The following is a 19,707-nucleotide window of genomic DNA, read 5'->3' on the forward strand; positions in this document are numbered from 1 at the left end:
CTCAAACTCGTGTCCATCGACTGGGTGATCCATCCAACCAACTCATCCTCTGTCTTCCCCTTCTCCAGCCTTCAATCTTTCCCAACATCAGGGTCTTTTCCAATGAGTCAGCTCTTTACATTGGCCAAAGTATTGGAGCTTCAGCATCAGTCCTTTCAATGAATATTCAGGGTTGATTTTCTTTAGGATTGACTGGTTTGATCTCCTTGCAGTCCAAGGAACTCTCAGGAGTCTTCTCCAGCATCACAGTTCAAAAGCATTAGTTCTTCAGTGCTCAGTCTTCTTTATGGCCCAACTCTCACATCCATATATGACTACTGGGAAAACAATAGCTTTGACTAGATGGACCTTTGTTGGCAAAGTAATGTCTCTCCTTTTAAATATGCTGTCTAGGTTGGGCATAGCTTTTCTTCAAAGGAATAAGCATCCAGCAGCATTATTTACAAGTGCCAAGACATGGAATCAACAGATGAATGTATCTCCTACCCACCATGCTGTACTGCTTCCACAGCATCACAGTAGCAGTGGTAGTGAAATATATTTATTCAGAATATGCTGTTTTAGTACCTACTTAGTGCTAGACACTGTTCTTGGAGTTTAATTAACAATATCTCTTTTGATGGAAACTACATTCTAGTGAAAGATAAATACTAAAATATAAACAGGCAGTAGGGGTGGAATGAATCGGGAGACTGGGATTGACATATATACACTATTGATACAATATGAAAAACAGGTAACTAACAAGAACCTACTGTATAGCGCAGGGAATTCTTCTATGCTCCATGGTGACCTAAATGGGAAGGAAATCCAAAAAAGAGGGGATATATGTATATGTTCTCTGGTGGATCAGACGGTCAAGAATCTGCCTGTAAGGCAGGAAACCTCGGTTCAACTCTGGGTTGGGAAGATCCCCTGGAGAAAGGAATATCAACCCATTTCAGTAGTCTTGCCTGGAGAATTCCACAGACAGAGGAGCCTGGTGGGTTACATTCCATGGGGTCACAAAGGGTCAAACATGACTGGGAGACTAACACTTTCACTTTCATAGCTGATTCACTTTGCTGTGCAGTAAAAACAAACACAATATTGTATAGCAACTATACTTCAATAAAAATTTTTTTAAAAAGAAACAACCAATATAAAAAAATATTACACTAAGAAAAGGAAAAAAGCAATATGAAAATAGTATGTTAGGAGCTGACCAGACTTGTGGAAAAAAGAAACACTAGAACATAGTAAGAGGACTAGAGAACACGATGGGAGGAGCGAGCTAGGTGGATGAAGATGGGTGAGTTGAGATATTAACAAAGAATTGAAGACAAGGAAGTGAGTCAAGGGGATAAATGGAAAGAGGCGGCTACAACTAAATCCTTACTGTGGGAGCTAGGAGATGAACAGCCAGGTCGCTGTTGCTGAGCAGTGTGATCCAGGGCTACAGAACAAGGGAGGAGTGATTGAATGCAAATCTTGTCAGGCTTTGGTTGTTTTTACTCTGTAAAATGGGAAACCATTGCAGGATTAGGAAAAGAGAAATGACATAATTTTATTTAGGATTTAATAATATCAAGTCTATTGTTTTGCTGAGAATAGACTGCAGGGGACAAGAGAAGCCTGTTGGGAACTACTGCAATAACCAGAAGGGGAAAAGTGATGGTGGCTTGGGCTGGATGGATGCAGTAAAGCCAACAGATTTTGCAGATGGTTGGATATGTTGCTGACAAATAGCAAGAGAAAATAGACTCTAGTGACCACTTACTGAAAGTGGGAGACCATGGAAGGGGAAGGATTAAGCATGAATGTTTGGAGGGTAGCTGTTTTGGACAACCATATGGATGTTGAATAGTGCTTTCCTTATAGCTCAGCTGGTAAAGAATCTGCCTGCAATGCAGGAGACCTGGGTTTGATCCCTGGGTTGGGAAGATACCCACTCCAGTATTTTAGCCTAGAGAATTTCATGAACTGTATAGGCCATGGGGTCGCAAAGAGTTGGACAAGACAGAGCAACTTTCACACACATGGATGCTGAATACACCTTGGTTACATAAGTCTAGAGTTTAGAGATCTGGGTTAAGGAAATAAATTTGAGAGTTGTAAGTAAAGAGGCAGTATATTTAAATATAGTAATGAAGGTAATGTTGGAAAAAATAATTAAAGCTATAGATGTCATTTATCATAAGTTTACCAAGTTGTCAGGCACTATTCTCAGACCTGGGAGAAGGCAATGGCATCCCACTCCAGTACTCTTGCCTGGAACATCCCATGGAGGGGGGAACCTGATAGGCTGCAGTCCAGGGGGTCGCTGAGTCGGACAGGACTGAGCGACTTCACTTTCGCTTTTCACTTTCATGCATTGGAGAAGGAAATGGCAACCCACTCCAGTGTTCTTGCCTGGAGAATACCAGGGACAGGGGAGCCTGGTGGGCTGCCGTCTATGGGGTCGCACAGAGTCGGACACGACTGAAGCGACTTGGCAGCAGCAGCAGCATTCTCAGACCTATGGATTGGTTAAATTAAGAGTTAATTTAAGACAGGTAGGAGATATTTAGTATTTAGTATTAGGGATCAGAAGCCCGATGGTCTCTATTCCCTGATCGGCTTTTTTAGGGAATGCTGTCTGTGACTGATGCAGTGGCAAGTGACACAGTCCTCTCTCCACCTCTAAGGGGGTTGAGACGATTGCAAGGCTCCCTCAGGAGACCCGCTTTCAAGCTCCAAACTGGACCCCGCCCACGCGCTTGCGCACAAAGGCCCATTCGCAGGGGGCGGGGCCTGAGTACAAAGGGGCCTAAGTAAGCTGCGCTGGGCGTTGCCAGGTAAAGGAAGCGTTGCCAAGGCCGTGACAGTTAGCCTCTGGCTGGCCCAGCCCAGGCCACGGATCCCGAGTGGAGAGCACGAGCACCGCTGGGCTCGCTTGCAAGCTCCTGGGCGGGGCGCCCCGGCCTCTCAAGGATGGCCGAGCGAGGGTTACCCCTGCGAGCAGGACCCAAGGGTGAGAGGCCCCATTGCGGAGGGATGGGTGCGCCCTCTCCGAAGCCCTCCAGGCCCTGCCCCGAAGCCATCCAGTGTCCACCCCTTCTTCTTCAGGGTACCTGAGATTTGTCCGCCTACCTCCTCTATTTTCTCATTTCTTCTTTTTATGGAAGGGTCTTTAATTTCAACTCTCGGTGGTTTCCAGGCGGCTCTGTGCCCCTCTTTGTCTTTAGGGGATCGCGATTCTGGGGCTCCTTTCTGAGTTCCTCCTGCAGGGCCACCATTTGATCCCCAGGGTTGAGGATACTTTCTCCATCCCAGCCTTCTCTAGGCAGATTTTACCTTACAGACGTGATTGCTGATTTCTGGCAGGGAAAAAAAAAGTTTGAGGGACCAGAGAAGTCATATTAGTCACCTTGCAGGGTCCCCCAAAGGAGGGGCTTTATGCTGCAGAGGTACACAGCACACCTGGACGATGGACCACCAAGGCTTGGACTCTGGGAACCAGTTTTGTTGTTCAACTGAACACCAACAACTTTGGGAACTGTGAGAAATTTAGAGGTTATCAAGTGACTTGCTAGTTAGTTAAAGGGCCCTTCTGCCATATCCTGCCTTGTCTAGGAACAGGAAAAAATAAAATGGGCAAAGAAATGGGAGATTGGCCTTACTGGTGGCTCTTGGAGTTTGAAAAGTAAAAGCACTTTTCAAATCGAGAAGAAGGTGACAGATGTTTGCACAGAAAGGAGTTTGACAGTACATCAAATGCTTCTTCTGTAAGATCTGCGCCTCAGATTGTCAGGGAATTAATATCAGTTGGATTTTTCAATACCCATGTAAGTCCTAATACTGTTTAATAAAATCTGATCTTTGCATAGTAGGGAGGCATTGCCATTTCCTGTGTCTCCAGATACAACTTAGTATTAGAGAGGTAAAAAGTATTTCATACCAGTTATTTTTTGCTACAGCTATCATTAAAACTTACAAAGTGCTAAAGGTTACCAGCAGAATTAGTGCAGTCACTGAATTTCTGAGAATCACTGAAATCTTTAAGGAATTTTAAGTTGATCTTTTCCTATTTTTAGTTTAATTCTGCTTTTAGTAAATAGAAAGCTGTAAGAAGGTTTCCCAGGTGGCACAGTGGTAAAGACTCCTCTTGGCTTTAACGTCATAAGCATTCATTGTTATAACTGAAATACAAATTCACTTACAGGATCTACTTTATTAGGTCTGATTTTACTGTATTTCAGCTAATAGAACCATACTGAAGTAGAAAAATGAATTCAAAGAATCATGGTGAAAATTCACTATTTTCATAAATGATTATAATATATACTGATACATAGTATAATATTAAAATGTAATATACATATATAACATGTACTATAAAATATTATTGTTCATTGTTCAGTCACTAAGTCATGTCTGACTCTTTATGCCTTGTGGACTGCAGCACACCAGGCTTCTCTGTCCTTCTCTTTCTCCCGGAGTTTGCTCAAACTCATGTCCATTGAATCAGTGATGACATCCAGCCATTTCATCCTTTGTTGCCCCCTGCTCCACCTGCCCTCCATCTTTCCCAGCATCAGGGTCTTTTCCAATGAGTTGGCTCTTCACATCAGGCAGTCAGAATATTGGAACTTCAGCTTCAGTCCTTCCAATGAGTACTCAGGGTTGATTTCCTTTAGGATTGATGGACTGGTTTGATCTCCTTGCTGTCCAAGGGGCTCTCAAGAGTCTTCTCCAGCACCACAGTTCAAAAGCATTAATTCTTGGGCATTCAAACTTATTTATGGTCCAACTCTAACATGAGCACATGACTACTGGAAAAACCATACATAGTTTTGACTACATGGACCTTTGTGGTGCCTCTGCTTTTTAATATGCTGTCTAGGTTGGTCATAGCTTTTCTTCCAAGAAGCAAGCAACTTTTAATTTCAGGCTGCAGTGATTTTGGAGCCCACTAAAATAAAATCTGACACTGTTTTCATTTTTCACCATCTATTTGCCATGAAGTGATGGGACTGGATGCCATGATCTTGGTTTTTTGAATGTTGAATTTTAACCCAGCTTTTTCACTCTCATCTTATATATAATAAATATTAAATGAATGATATTTTGGGGTAATAAGAAGTAGCTGAGAAAACAAGTGCAAGATTATGTCTTTGAAATATTGGCTATACAAGTTTGGTAACTAGAAAATTACTTAAACTAGAGTTGAAAATTTAATTTCAGAAACTAAGTTGTTTTATTTTAAAATTTTTTAAAATATATATTTATTTTAATTGGAGGCTAATTACTTTACAATATTGTAGTGGTTTTGCCATACATTGACATGAATCCACCACGAGTGTACATGTGTTCCCCATCCTGAGCCCCCCTCCCACTCCCTCCCCATCCCATCCCTCTGGGTCATCCCAGTGCACCAGCCCCGAGCACTTCTCTCATGCATAGAACCTGGACTGGTGATTCGTTTGACATATGATAACATACATGTTTCAGTGCCATTCTCCCATATCATCCCGCCGTCGCCCTCTCCCACAGAGTCCAAAAGACGGTTCAATACATCTGTGTCTCTCTTGCTGTCTCGCATACAAGTTTATTATTACCATCTTTCTAAATTCCATATATATGTGCTAGTATACTGTATTGGTGTTTTTCTTTCTGGCTTACTTCACTCTGTATAATAGGCTCCAGTTTCATCCACCTCATTAGAACTGATTCAAATGTATTCTTTTTAATGGTTGAGTAATATTCCATTGTGTATATGTACCACAGCTTTCTTATCCATTCGTCTGCTGATGGACATCTAGGTTGCATCCATGTCCTGGCTATTATTAACAGTGCTACAATGAACACTGGGGTGCACGTGTCTCTTTCAGATCTGGTTTCCTCAGTGTGTATGCCCAGCAGTGGGATTGCTGGCTTGTATGGCAGTTCTATTTCCAGTTTTTCAAGGAATCTCCACACTGTTCTCCATAGCTGCTGTACTAGTTTGCATTCCCACCAACAGTGTAAGAGGGTTCCCTTTTCTCCACACCCTCTCCAGCATTTATTGCTTGTAGACTTTTGGATAGCAGCCATTCTGACTGGTGTGTAATGGTACCTCATTGTGGTTTTGATTTTGCATTTCTCCAATAATGAGTGATGAGCATCTTTTCATGTGTTTGTTAGCCATCTGTATGTCTTCTTTGGAGAAATGTCTATTTAGTTCTTTAGCCCATTTTTTGATTGGGTCATTTATTTTTCTGGAATTGAGCTGCAGGAGTTGCTTGTATATTTTTGAGATTAATCCTTTGTCTGTTGCTTCATTTGCTATTATTTTTTCCCATTCTGAAGGCTGTCTTTTCACCTTGCATATAGTTTCCTTTGTAGTGCAAAAGCTTTTAAGTTTCATTAGGTCCCATTTGTTTATTTTTGCTTTTATTTCTAATATTCTGGGAGGAGGGTCATAGAGGATCCTGATGTGATTTATGTCAGATAGTGTTTTGCCTATGTTCTCCTCTAGGAGTTTTATAGTTTCTGGTCTTACATTTAGATCTTTAATCCATTTTGAGTTTATTTTTGTGTATGGTGTTAGAAAGTGTTTTAGTTTCATTCTTTTACAAGTGGTTGACCAGTTTTCCCAGCACCACTTGTTAAAGAGATTGTCTTTTCTCCATTGTGTATTCTTGCCCCCTTTGTCAATGATAAGGTGTCCATAGGTTCGTGGATTTATCTCTGGGCTTTCTATTCTGTTCCATTGATCTATATTTCTGTCTTTGTGCCAGTACCATACTGTCTTGATGACTGTGGCTTTGTAGTAGAGTCTGAAGTCAGGCAGGTTGATTCCTCCAGTTCCATTCTTCTTTCTCAAGATTGCTTTGGCTATTGGAGGTTTTTTTGTATTTGCATACAAATTGTGAAATTATTTGTTCTAGTTCTGTGAAAAATACCATTGGTAGCTTGATAAGGATTGCATTGAATCTATAGATTGCCCTGGGTAGTATACTCATTTTCCCTTTATTGATTCTTCTGATCCATGAACTCGGTATATTTCTCCATCTATTTGTGTCCTCTTTGATTTCTTTCACCAGTGTTTTATAGTTTTCTATATATAGCTCTTTTGTTTCTTTAGGTAGATATATTACTAAGTATTTTAATCTTTTCTTTGCAATGGTGAATGGAATTGTTTCTTTAACTTCTCTTTCTGTTTTCTCATTGTTAGTGTATAGGAATGCAAGAGATTTCTCTGTGTTGATTTTATATCCTGCAACTTTACTATATTCATTGATTAGCTCTAGTAATTTTCTGGTGGAGTCTTTAGAGTTTTCTATGTAGAGGATCATGTCATCTGCAGTGAGAGCTTTACTTCTTCTTTTCCAATCTGGATTCCTTTTATTTCTTTTTCTGCCCTGATTGCTGTGGCCAAAACTTCCAAAACTATCTTGAATAGTAGTGGTGAGAGTGGGCACCCTTGTCTTGTTCCTGACTTTAGGGGAAATGCTTTCAATTTTTCACCATTGAGGATAATGTTTGCTGTGGGTTTGTCATATATAGCTTTTATTATGTTGAGGTATGGTCCTTCTATTCCTGCTTTCTGGAGGGTTTTTATCATAAATGGATGTTGAATTTCATCAAAGGCTTTTTCTGCATCTATTGAGATAATCATATGATTTTTATTTTTCAATTTGTTAATGTGGTGTATTATATTGATTGATTTGTGGATATTGAAGAATCCTTGCATCCCTGGGATAAAACCCACTTGGTCATGATGTATGATCTTTTTAATATGTTGTTGGATTCTGTTTGCTAGAATTTTGTTAAGGATTTTTGCATCTATGTTCATCAGTGATATTGGCCTGTGGTTTTCTTTTTTTGTGTGTGGCATCTTTGTCAGGTTTTGGTATTAAGATGATGGTGGCCTCATAGAATGAGTTTGGAAGTTTACCTTCCTCTGCAATTTTCTGGAAGAGTTTGAGTAGAATACGTGTTAGCTCTTCTCTAAATTTTTGGTAGAATTCAGCTGTGAAGCTGTCTGGTTCTGGGCTTTTGTTTGCTGGAAGATTTCTGATTACGGTTTCAATTTTCGTGCTTGTGATGGGTCTGTTAAGATTTTCTATTTCTTTCTGGTTCAGTTTTGGAAAGTTGTACTTTTCTAATAATTTGTCCACTTCTTCCAACTTTTCCATTTTATTGGCATATAGTTGCTGATAGTAGTCTCTTATGAACCTTTGTATATCTGTGTTGTCTGTTGTGATCTCTCCATTTTCATTTGTAATTTTGTTGATTTGATTTTTCTCCCTTTGTTTCTTGATGAGTCTGGCTAATGGTTTGTCAATTTTATTTATCTTCTCAAAGAACCAGCTTTTGGCTTTGTTGATATTTGCTATGGTCTCTTTTGTTCCTTTTGCATTTATTTCTGCCCTAATTTTTAAGATTTCTTTCCTGGGGTTCTTCATTTCTTTGTTTTCTAGTTGCTTTAGGTGTAGAGTTAGGTTATTTATTTGACTTTTTTCTTGTTTCTTGAGGTAAGCCTGCATTGCTATGAACCTTCCCCTTAGCACTGCTTTTACAGTGTCCCATAGGTTTTGGGTTGTTGTGTTTTCATTTTCATTCATTTCTATGCATATTTTGATTTCTTTTTTTATTTCTTCTGTGATTTGTTGGTTATTCAGCAGCGTGTTGTTCAGCCTCCTCCATATGTTGGAATTTTTAATAGTTTTTCTCCTGTAATTGACATCTAATGTTACTGCATTGTGGTCAGAAAAGATGCTTGGAATAATTTCAACTTTTTAAAATTTACCAAGGCTAGATTTATGGCCCAGGATGTGATCCATCCTGGAGAAGATTCCTTGTGCACTTGAGAAAAAGGTGAAATTCATTATTTTGGGGTGAAATGTCCAATAGATATCAATTAGGTCTAACTGGTCTACTGTATCATTTAAAGTTTGTGTTTCCTTGTTAATTTTCTGTTTAGTTGATCCATCCATAGTTGTAAGTGAGGTATTAAAGTCTCCCACTATTATTGTGTTATTGTTAATTTTCCCTTTTATACTTGTTAGCATTTGTCTTACATATTGCAGTGCTCCTATGTTGGGTGCATATGTATTATAATTGTTATGTCTTCTTGGATTGATCCTTTGATCATTATGTAGTGTCCTTCTTTGTCTCTTCACAGCCTTTGTTTTAAATTTTATTTTATCTGATATGAGTATTGCTACTCCTGCTTTATTTTGGTCTCTATTTGCATGGAATATCTTTTTCCAGCCCTTCACTTTCAGTCTATATGTGTCCCTTGTTTCAAGGTGGGTCTCTTGTAGACAACATATATAGGGGTCTTGTTTTTGTATCCATTCAGCCAGTCTTTGTCTTTTGGTTGGGGCATTCAACCCATTTACATTTAAGGTAATTATTGATAAGTATGATCCCGTTGTCATTTACTTATTGTTTTGGATTCGAGTTTATACACCCTTTCTGTGTTTCCGGTCTAGAGAAGATCCTTTAGCATTTGTTGGAGAGCTGGTTTGGTGGTGCTGAATTCTCTCAGCTTTAGCTTGTCTGTAAAGCTTTTGATTTCTCCTTCATATTTGAATGAGATCTTTGCTGGGTACAGTAACCTGGGCTATAGGTTTTTTTCTTTCATCACTTTAAGTATGTCCTGCCATTCCCTTCTGGCCTGGAGAGTTTCTATTGAAAGATCAGCTATTATCTTTATGGAAATCCCCTTGTGTGTTTGTTGTTTTTCCCTTGCTGCTTTTAATATTTGTTCTTTGTGTTTGATCTTTGTTAATTTGACTAATATGTGTCTTGGGGTGTTTCACCTTGGGTTTATCCTGTTTGGGACTCTCTGGGTTTCTTGGACTTGGGTGATTATTTCCTTCCCCATTTTAGGGAAATTTTCAACCATCATCTCCTCAAGTATTTTCTCATGGTCTTTTTGTCTTCTTCTTCTGGGACTCTTATGACTAGAATGTTGGGGCGTTTAACATTATCCCAGTGGTCTCTGAGGTTGTCCTCATTTCTTTTAATTCTTTTTTCTCTTTTCCTCTCTGTTTCATTTATTTCTACCATTCTATCTTCTACCTCACTTATCCTATCTTCTGCCTCCATTATTCTACTGTTGGTTTCCTCCAGAGTGATTTTTATCTCATTTATTGCATTATTCATTATATATTGACTCTTTTTTATTTCTTCTAGGTCCTTGTTAAACATTTCCTGCATCTTCTCGATCCTTGTCTCCAGGCTATTTATCTGTAACTCCATTTTATTTTCAAGATTTTGGATCATTTTCACTATCATTATTTGGAATTCTTTATCAGGTAGATTCCCTATCTCTTCCTCTTTTGTTTGGTTTGGTGGGCATTTATCCTGTTCCTTTACCTGCTGGGTATTTCTCTGCCTTTTCACCTTGTTTATATTGCTGTGTTTGGCGTGGCCTTTCTGTATTCTGGTAGTCTGTGGTTCCTCTTTATTGTGGCGGTTCCTCGCTGTGGGTGGGCTTGGATGGGTGGCTTGTCAAGGTTTCCTGGTTAGGTAAGCTTGTGTCAGTGTTCTGGTGGGTGGAACTGGATTTCTTCCCTCTGGAGTGCAGTGAAGTGTCCAGTAATGAGTTTTGAGATGTCAGTGGGTTTGGTGTGCCTTTGGGCAGCCTGTATATTGAAGTTCAGGGCTATGTTCCTGTGTTGTTGGAGAATTTGCATGGTATGCCTTGCTCTGGAACTTGTTGGCCCTTGGGTGGTGCTTGGTTTCAGTGTAGGTATGGAGGCTTTTGATGAGCTCCTATCAATTAATGTTTCTTGGATTCAGGAGTTCTCTGGTGTTCTCAGGATCTGGACTTAAGCCTCCTGCCTCTGGTTTTCATTCTTATTCTTACAGTAGCCTCAAGACTTCTCCATCTATACAGCACCGATGATAAAACATCTAGGTTAATGATGAAAAGTTTCTCCACGGTGGGGGACACCCAGAGATGTACCCAGAGTTACATGGGGAAGAGAAGAGGGAGGAGGGAGATAAAGGTGACCAGGAGGAGAAGAGGGGGAATCAAAAGGGGAGAGAGCAGGGTAGCCAGTAACCACTTCCCTATGTGCTCTCCACAGTCTGGATCCCTCAGAGATGTTCACGGAGTTGCACAGAGAAGAGAAGAGGGAGGAAGGAGACAGAGGTGGCCAGGAGGATAAAAGGGTGAATCAAAAGGAGAGAGACAGATTTAGCCAGTAATCAGTTCCCTAAGTGTTCTCCACAGCCCAGAACACACAAAGAGATTCACAGAGTTGGGCAGAGAAGAGAAGGGGGAGGGAGGAGATAGAGGTGGCCTCATGGAGAAAAAGGAGAGTCCAAAGTGGGAGAGAGAATCCAGCCAGTAATCTCGCTCTCAAGTAAAAATGGGTACTGAAGATTGGGTTCTTAAAGGTACAAAATTGATAACAAATACCAAAAAGCAAAGATTAAAAATCTAGAGTAGAAGTTAGATTCTCAAAAATACAATATTAAAGAAAAAAACAAAGTCACAAAAATTATAAAATATATATATATGAAGTTTGCTTTAAAAATAGGGTCTTTTTTTTGCAAAGTAATAGTAGGTTATAAAAATGAAAATTAAAGGAGTAATAGAGGACTTAAATTTTTTTAAATTTTTTAATTAAAAAATGATAGTAGCAAAAATATATCTAGGACTTTCTCTGGTGTTGTTGTGGACAGTGTGGGGTCAGTTCATTTTCAGGTAGTTTCTTGATCCGGCTTATACTTCTCAAGATCTATAGGCCCCTTCCTATGTAGTTGGTGCTAACTGCAGGGTTTTAATCTGTTGCACCTGTCACTTCCAAAGCGGTTCCCTCTGTTTATTTTAGCTTCTTCTGTTTGCTGGTCTCTTCAGCGTCTAATTTCCGCCCTGACACAAGGGGGAGGTGGTGGTCACTTTTTTAGGCTCACTTATTCAGTTGTGCTGTGGGGAGGGAGGAACATTGCAAATAGATATCGCTGGCATGTGCTCGCAGTGTCTGGGTCTCACTGGGTTTGCCCCCGCTCACGGCGTGTGTGCTTTCCCCGTCTACACTGCTCAGGCTCTAGGTTGCTCTGCCAGGAACTGTCTGAGGTGGGCCCTGGGTTGCATGCACTTCCCATGTCTAAGCCGCTCAGGTTCAGGTTCTCAGGTACTCCACAAAGGCGCGGACTTGGTTGGGCCTGCGTTTTGTGCCCTTCCCAGGTCGGAGCAGCTCAGGTGACCAGGTGCTTTGTGAGCGCAGTCACCCCCAGTTGAAGACTGCGACTTATCGCCTCCCCCGTCCCAGCAGCTGGGTTTTCTGGGTGTACAATGGGCGCGCCTTCTCAGGTGTGCTGTGTGTCTCTTCTGGGGAGCTGATCTCTGGCTGCGACCCTCCTGGCGGATGTCGACTGTCCAGAATCCCAAGAAGTCTTGGCTAGCAACGAGGCCCGCTTGCAGTTTGGTAGAGGATGCCTCTCTGGGGCCGAATGCCCCCTTCCGGCCCTGGCTGCCCTTGCCTGCCTGTCTCCGGTGGGGGATGGGCCGGTCCGCAGCCAGTTAGCTCTGTTCAGTCCTTTGTTCTGTGAGCGGGCCTGGCGGTGTCTTAGCTTAGGGTTTTTCGCGGTATAGCTATCCCACAGTCTGGGTTGCTATCTCTAGTTAGTTCTCTCAGATTGCCCTCGGGGCATTCAGGCCCAGTCCTTACCCTAAGCAATGCAGCCCCCGCCTCCCTGTCCAATCCCTGCTTGCCTAGTGGCAGATGCGAGCGTCTGTGCTGCTTTTCTGCTGGGAGTTGCCATTAGGCACATAATCTGTGGGTTTTACTTATTTATTTATTTTTCCTCCTGCCCTCTGAGGTTCCAAGGCTCGCCACAGACTCCCCAGTGAGAGTATTTCCTGGTGTTTGGAAACCTCTCTTTTTTAAGACTCCCTTCCCCAAACGGATCTCCATCCCTACCTCTTTTGCGTCTCTCTTTATCTTTTATATTTTTTCCTACCTCCTTTTGAAGACAATGGGCTGCCTTTCTGGGTGCCTGATGTCCTCTGCCAGCATTCAGAAGTTGTTTTGTAGAATTTGCTCAGCGTTCAAATGTTCTTTCAATGAATTTGTGGGGGGAGAAAGTGGTCTCCCCATCCTATTCCTCTGCCATCTTAGCTGTCTTGCTCCTAAGTTGTTTTAAAATCAGTGATCTCAGTACCACGACACAGAGACAGTTTCACCGACAGCATAGTCCATTTTCTCACATTGGAGGACAGTGACCTGAGTTACTGAACTGCAGTGAGTGGCATGTTTCTGAACAGTTAAGAAAAGAAAAAGGAGGAAACCATTGCTTCCCCATAAGAAAAAAAGGAAGACTGATCTTACTTTCCCTTTTAAGGGAAAAAGAGGGAGATAAAATTTTGAATATGATTAAATGAAATGATGGTAGGATACTTTGACAATCTCCTGCGGCTCATTTTCCCCCGCAGGAAAAAAACAAAAAAGAATAAGAGAGTGTGGGGTGGGTTCCCTGGTGGCTCAGTGGTAAGAATCCACTTGTCGGTGCAGGAGACACAGATTCAATCCCTAATGTGGGAAGATTCCATGTGCCTCGGAGCAGCTAAGCTGGTGCACCACGTCTGTTGAGTCACCCGGGAGCCACAATTACTAAACCTATGTGCTGCAACTACTGAAGCCTGTGCACCCTAGAGACCATGCTCTACAATAAAAGACACCACCGCAATGAGAAGCCTGCACTGCAACTAGAGAAAAGCCTGCGCAGCAAAGAAGACCTAGCACAGCCAAAAACATAAATAAATAAAATTAAAAACAAAATAAGAAAGGGATTTCAGAAATGTGTAAACTATTATTTGAAATGCCAGAATCAGTCTGCACCATTTAAGACACCACTCCAGGACTGACTTTATTTCCAAAATAGAATATGAATCCTTCTTACTTTGGGAATTGAATGTTTAAAAAGCTAACTATTTAATGGGATTCTTAACTCTAATTTTTTTAAAAATCTAGCTTGGTTCATTCTTAAAGAGCTTTCCAAAACTGTCACTACTTTGTTATCTAACGAACTTTTTTTTAAACATCCTTCAGAAATAATTGGTAAGAAGACCTGTGTAGCCATGGCTAGTTCCGACGTGAAACCAAAATCAATAAGTCGTGCCAAAAAATGGTCAGAAGAGATAGAAAATCTGTACAGATTTCAACAAGCAGGATATCGAGATGAAATTGAATATAAACAAGTGAAGCAAGTTTCTATGGTAAGATTTATGTCTCTACAAATCTGAACTCAAAATGAATTTGTTAGAGGGTGAAAAGCACTAAAAAATGAAAACAAACAGAAAACCCACCACCAACAAAGCACTAGAGAATACTGAAAGGGAATTCTACCCCAAACCCCTGATTTTATTGATAAAGAGACTAAGGTTCAGAAGAATGATTTTCAGGTAGACTGCAGCAAGAGGTCTCAGCACAGAAACATTAAGAATTTTCTAGCTTTTACTCAGCAACTGTGCTGTGCCAGTCAAATCCTTTATGGCAGGCCATAAAAGCCCCAGTCTCATTCTCTCACAAGGGTGAGAGTTCTGATAAGATAAGTTCTCTTATCAGATATTCAGTTTGTTTCCTTCTTGTATTTTTCTTTATTTCAACTGCAAATTATGTGCTTAGTTGCTCAGTCATGTTTGACTCTTTGCAACCCCATGGACTGTAGCCTGCCAGGCTTCTCTGTCCATGGTGTTTCTCCAGGCAAGAATACTGGAGTAGGTTGCCAGGCCCTCCTCCAGTGGATCTTCCCAACCCAGGGATCAAACTGGTTCTCCTGCATTGCAGGTGGATTCTTTGTTGACTTACCAAATTCTGCGTTACGCAACAAAATATCCTGACTTTGGCTGTATACTCCAGGCTTTCTTGAGAGAGTGGAGACATGGTTTTGTTTTTCAAAGACTAGACAAAATCTAGATATGGCCCCAGTTTATAATGTGTTTTTAAAAATTCATTTATTCTACTGAATATGGGGAGACTGAGTTTTGAGGAATATTATAGAATATGATATAGTATTCATTAATGTATATTAGGTTTTAGAGTTGATATTACCACAAAGTGTTTATTATTTGTTTATTTTTAAATTGTTTTACTATTATTAACTCACTATTTTTCAGAGACTCATTCATGGGCAGGTTTTTCAGATCCCCTTATTCTTTTTCTTTCTTCATTCTACTTGTTGATCTCTACTCAACATTTCCTAAAAAACTAGACAGAAAAAAAGGATGAAGGTGACACAGAGCTAAAGTGTAATAGACTCTTTTGTTTAATGGACGTTAACTTAATAGAGAAGCAGTGGTGAGGTATAAAATTAAAAATACTGATCAAATGAGGATTTGACTGATGACTGTGACTTTCCTATATCCATTTTTTCAATTCTAGTAGCATTTTACACTTTGGTTCACATTACCAAAAGGGAGTTTTCATTACTTTATTATCTGTGGCTTTTAAATAGGCAAAACACAAGCATTAACATTTTACTGCAGTCAGAAATAAGCTCCATATACCTTGCCTTCACACTAGGATGCCCCTGAAAGGTATATAAGACCCAGGGACATACCGGCACTCCCGCACCTATACCACCATTCCAGAAACTCTTAGGACTGAGTTCAGAGATGAGATCAGATTTAAGGGAGCACAAAGAACATCTTTAAAGAGGAAGTCCCCGAAAAGCACCTGAGGGATTTGTGTGTGTATGTGTGTATAATGAAGGGAAGAACACCACTATCCATTGAATGACTGAACAATTACAGAGACGTTTGGTATTTCACTTCTGTGTATATTTTTTGGGTACTTGCTCTGTACCAGTTTCTGTGCCAGGAGCTTTAAAAAGATAAATATAAAATCAAGTGCCTGACCTCAGGAAATTTAGTGAGTCAGTGGAAAGAGTACAGATGTGAAATCAGTCTGCCCAGGTTTTGGAAAAATGTCTCAGAAATTAAATGAAATCAAGTGTTGGAAATACCTGATTTTGTGGTGCTCAGTAGCAATTCATTGAGTGAATGGTGTTTGGTGAATGATAGCTCCTATTATTCTTTTATCTTGGAGTGGAGGATTAAGAGTGACGAACAATGAAAACTTACGTGAGTGAAAATATATGCCCCCCCCCCCCAAATTAGAGGAAGATAAAAATTTCTTCCTTTAGGGACAATCTTCCAAAAGGACTTTGTGCCCCAAGAGGCATTTTCAGTGGGCTGTAGAGGATGAACAGGATGATAACCAAAGACTTGCTTTGATTGGCAGTGGTCTGAAGGGCTTGAGCAATGGTCTTTGTTCTTATCTGAAGTACATGTCGTTATAGACACTATCAGTACTTACTGATTTCCTGCCCAAGGAGAACTGACTTGAGGACTATATCAACCCCCCAACCCCATCCCCACCACCATTCTCTAAGGAATGAAGTTTTCCTAGGTTGAATGGGAGTGATGGGTAGAAAGCCAAGAAGGAAAAATTATGAAACAGCAAAGGGTTATAGAAGGAAAAAAGCCTAGAGGTTGATGAGACAAAACCAATATAGCTACTTGGAGGCCCCTCCTAATTTCCAGGGACAAGGCAGCTGGAAGCAGGACCTTGGTCCTTGTCTTCCTTGAAGAAAAATTCAGCAGAGAGACTGTGAAACACATAAAGTGTTTATTGGAAGCAAAGAACCTGTACAGGAACACCCAGGTGGGCCCAGAGTGAGCTGTACCCAATAGGGGTGGCTTAGATCACTGATGTAGGGGGCAGTCGCCGGGGTTATCCCTGACTACCCATCTTGTTTGTGCCCACATTTGGTCTTACTCAAGGTCCTTCGTGGTGGATGAGTGTGTATCTCTCACCCAAGATGGATTCCAGCGCAAAGGCATCTGGGAGGTTGGCAGGACATACTGTGAGCTGGTGGCTCCCCCCTCTTTTGTCTCCTGAGACTGATGACCTCCTCTGTGCATGTGTCCAGCTGGGAAATCCCCTTGACCACAAGAATGAGAAAAATGTGGTCGCTTTCTCTTCCGCCCCAGTCCGGGCTCTCCTCCTGCTGTCTCTTACCTCAAAGTGTCAGCAGGAGAGGTGGCCGCAGCTGCTCAGCCTGGGCCCACCTGTCTCCTCCCTCACTCCACATGATGAGCTGTGGGTAATTCTAAAGCAGCGGCGGTCTACTGCTTCTTCACTGAATGAGGTGGTTGGGGGACCCTAGTAAATGAGAGCCTGCTATTGGCCCCAAGAGGAAGAGAGCAGTAATAGTGTCTCGAGAACATCTTCTTTCTCTGCTGAGGGTAATGGAAACCACGAAGTCAAACAGGCTAGACCTAAGTGATGGAAAACATTGCTTTTCTCTGTGAGGTACCTGTCAGAGAGCCTGCCAGGGTTCATCAGATAGGCTGCTACCCATTCTTGCTAACTCCTAAATAAATGAGACAACAGGAGAAAGCAAAAATACGTTGTTAGAAAATAAAAGATGTACATTCATTTATATTTGTGGAGCCTTTGTACTCCAGCTTGGAAGTTGTGATTTATAAGTCTGGAGAATGAGTAGCTGCCAGTAGAGATGATGTTGAAGAACAGGACTTGGTTTTGAATGCCATGAACACAAAATCCAAATAATTGGGTTTTGACAGTGATGGAGTAGACGTCACACCATCCGGAAGCAACATATCTAACCAGAGCAGAAATGCATTGACTTCACAGAGGAAGGGGAAAAAAAAAGGTCCAAACTGGATCAAGCCAAACAATCAAGTAAGCAAACCAATATGGCAAATGAGAAAAACTAAGGAGGAGAAGCTAAGAAGAGATTGCTGAAGACTTTGTTCATTACCTCAAATTTCTATGAAAAATTGAGTTTCAAGGTGTGCACTTGAAATATGGACATGAGATACACATTCACCTTTAGAGACATCCAGGCTAGCTTCTTCCTGTTGCCTCGGCCTAGCCCTAATTCCCTCCTTAGGTATTATTTTCAGAAGTTAGTAAGTAATAATGCATAAAATAGTTAGTAAATATAAGAAGAATAAAGTTTAGATTATTCTGAAAGTTTTATCTTGGCTGCAGAGTAGAAATTTAAACCTAGAAATTGGGATCTAGGGAGAAGCATTGAACTAATTGTCCTTCAGTATAAGGTTACAATGTGAGACAAGTGTGTTGTATGTGTGTTTTTTATGTGTGTGTGTCTATGTGTCTACAAGTGTAAGACATCACTAAGAGCTCAAGTATTTTTTAATTTTGTGCTTTGTTGTTTGATGTGACTTGCAATTTTTAATGTTTGATAGTGAACAATTATATAAAAGGACCATTACAATATTTGTGTTTTGGTTTTGGATGTACAGGTAGATCGTTGGCCAGAGACAGGATATGTGAAGAAGCTTCAGAGAAGGGACAATACTTTCTATTACTACAACAAACAGAGGGAGTGCGACGACAAGGAAGTCCACAAAGTGAAAATTTATGCTTACTAGCCTTTCTTGTCAGTATTACTTGCCATGATCTTTTTTAAAAATCCGTTGTTTCATTTGACATCATGTAAGTGTCATTTTACAAAATAGTCCCAAGTTCAGACTCTGATGGAATGTTTTGAGACATCAAAAGTTGGTCTCTGGTAATCATCTCCCTTTGTTCTAAAATATAACTGCAGTAGCATGCCACTGATGCCCGCCTCAGTCTGGTTCTTCCTGTTTTAACTGTGGTAACGTTAACAGCTGTGCAGGGGAAGAGAAAGCCTCCCCAGGAAACCATTCAAGTGGCTGTGTACAGATTAGGCCCACCCCCAGCCCCCCACCCTTTACCACTTCACTAGACCATCACTTTGAACTGCCAGATCTGTATTTTGTGGCCTGGGAGCTTTCTCTTGCCTCTAGATTCCTTTGCTTTTCACTGAATTGCCAAGAAATGATGGTGCCTGGGGCAGAGAGGTGTCAGCCACCTGCTTCCTCTAGAGGAACGTTAATCTTCTGAGGTTAATCTCTAGTCACGTGCCCCAGTATCTCACTGGATGACATAGGCAACTGGTTATCTCTCTTCCTCACCCCTTCTCCCACTGCCCTGCTGGTCCTCTCCCTCTGACTCACTTCCTTGGACTTGAAACCTTGTCCTGGGTCAGCTTCTGGGTCACCCTTGAATCACTACCACAGGAAATATGTTCCAGTGCTTCCTTTAATCACTGTAGAAATAGCCCAAGTACAAGGAAGGCTATTAGCCTGGGAGACTTAAGTGCCCCCAGATGAGTGAGTCCTGAGGACTTTGAAATTAAATAGATGAAAGATAGCCTTTTATTGTAAATTTTTGTCACTGGGCTTCCCTAGTGGCTCAGATGGTAAAGAATCCACCTGAAATGCAGGACACCTGGGTTCAATTCCTGGGTCGGGAGGATACCCTGAAGCGGGGCATGGCAATCCACTCCAGTATTCTTGCCTGGGATCCCCTGGACAGAGGAGCCTGGTGGGCTACAGTTCATGGGGTTAGGAAAGAGTCAGACACAAGTAAAGCAACTTAGCATGCATGCATGCACAAGACTTTTTATCTGTCTCCAATGGTAAGTTCTGACCATTGAATAGATTTCACGTCATGAGCTTGATAGCTTACAGATGAATGATGTTGGATACGTTGTCTCTCTGAAGAAGAAGATTTAGCTTGGGACCAGGGACCAGGCTTGATCACTCAAGAGCTTATATGTAGCAGAGTTTTCTTACAGTATAAAAAGGGACAGAGAAAGCTTCTGACATAGACATCAGAAGGGAGACCGAGAGTGTCCCCCTTGCTAGTCTTCGCAACA

The 19,707-nt window shown here is 41.3% G+C and overlaps 1 protein-coding gene across 2 annotated transcripts; it reads left to right on the top strand.

The window, feature by feature from the left end:
* The first annotated feature begins 2,842 nt into the window (after nt 1–2,842).
* MEIG1 (meiosis/spermiogenesis associated 1) lies at nt 2,843–18,494 on the top strand. 2 transcript variants are annotated; one of them, XM_061125732.1, is made up of 3 exons: nt 2,843–3,088; nt 14,019–14,185; nt 18,266–18,494. In XM_061125732.1, exons 1-3 carry the CDS (start codon nt 2,953–2,955, stop codon nt 18,392–18,394), a joined length of 432 nt encoding a protein of 143 aa, XP_060981715.1. In that variant the 5' UTR covers nt 2,843–2,952; the 3' UTR covers nt 18,395–18,494. The 2 variants fall into 2 exon arrangements, with proteins under 2 accessions (XP_060981715.1, XP_060981716.1); XM_061125733.1 differs by having other exon boundaries at nt 2,843–2,992.
* The last annotated feature ends 1,213 nt before the right edge of the window (nt 18,495–19,707 follow it).

Source organism: Dama dama, chromosome 23, assembly GCF_033118175.1.
Source record: "Dama dama isolate Ldn47 chromosome 23, ASM3311817v1, whole genome shotgun sequence".
Taxonomy (NCBI): domain Eukaryota; kingdom Metazoa; phylum Chordata; class Mammalia; order Artiodactyla; family Cervidae; genus Dama; species Dama dama.

What these genes read in the sequence shown, in the direction of transcription:
- MEIG1 (XM_061125732.1), top strand. Translation starts at nt 2,953, where the DNA reads ATGGCCGAGCGAGGGTTACCCCTGCGAGCAGGACCCAAGGGTGAGAGG. An exon ending in TCCACCCCTTCTTCTTCAGG is followed by an intron (nt 3,089 to 14,018) that starts GTACCTGAGATT and finishes AACATCCTTCAG; the next exon opens with AAATAATTGGTAAGAAGACC. An exon ending in AAGTGAAGCAAGTTTCTATG is followed by an intron (nt 14,186 to 18,265) that starts GTAAGATTTATG and finishes TTGGATGTACAG; the next exon opens with GTAGATCGTTGGCCAGAGAC.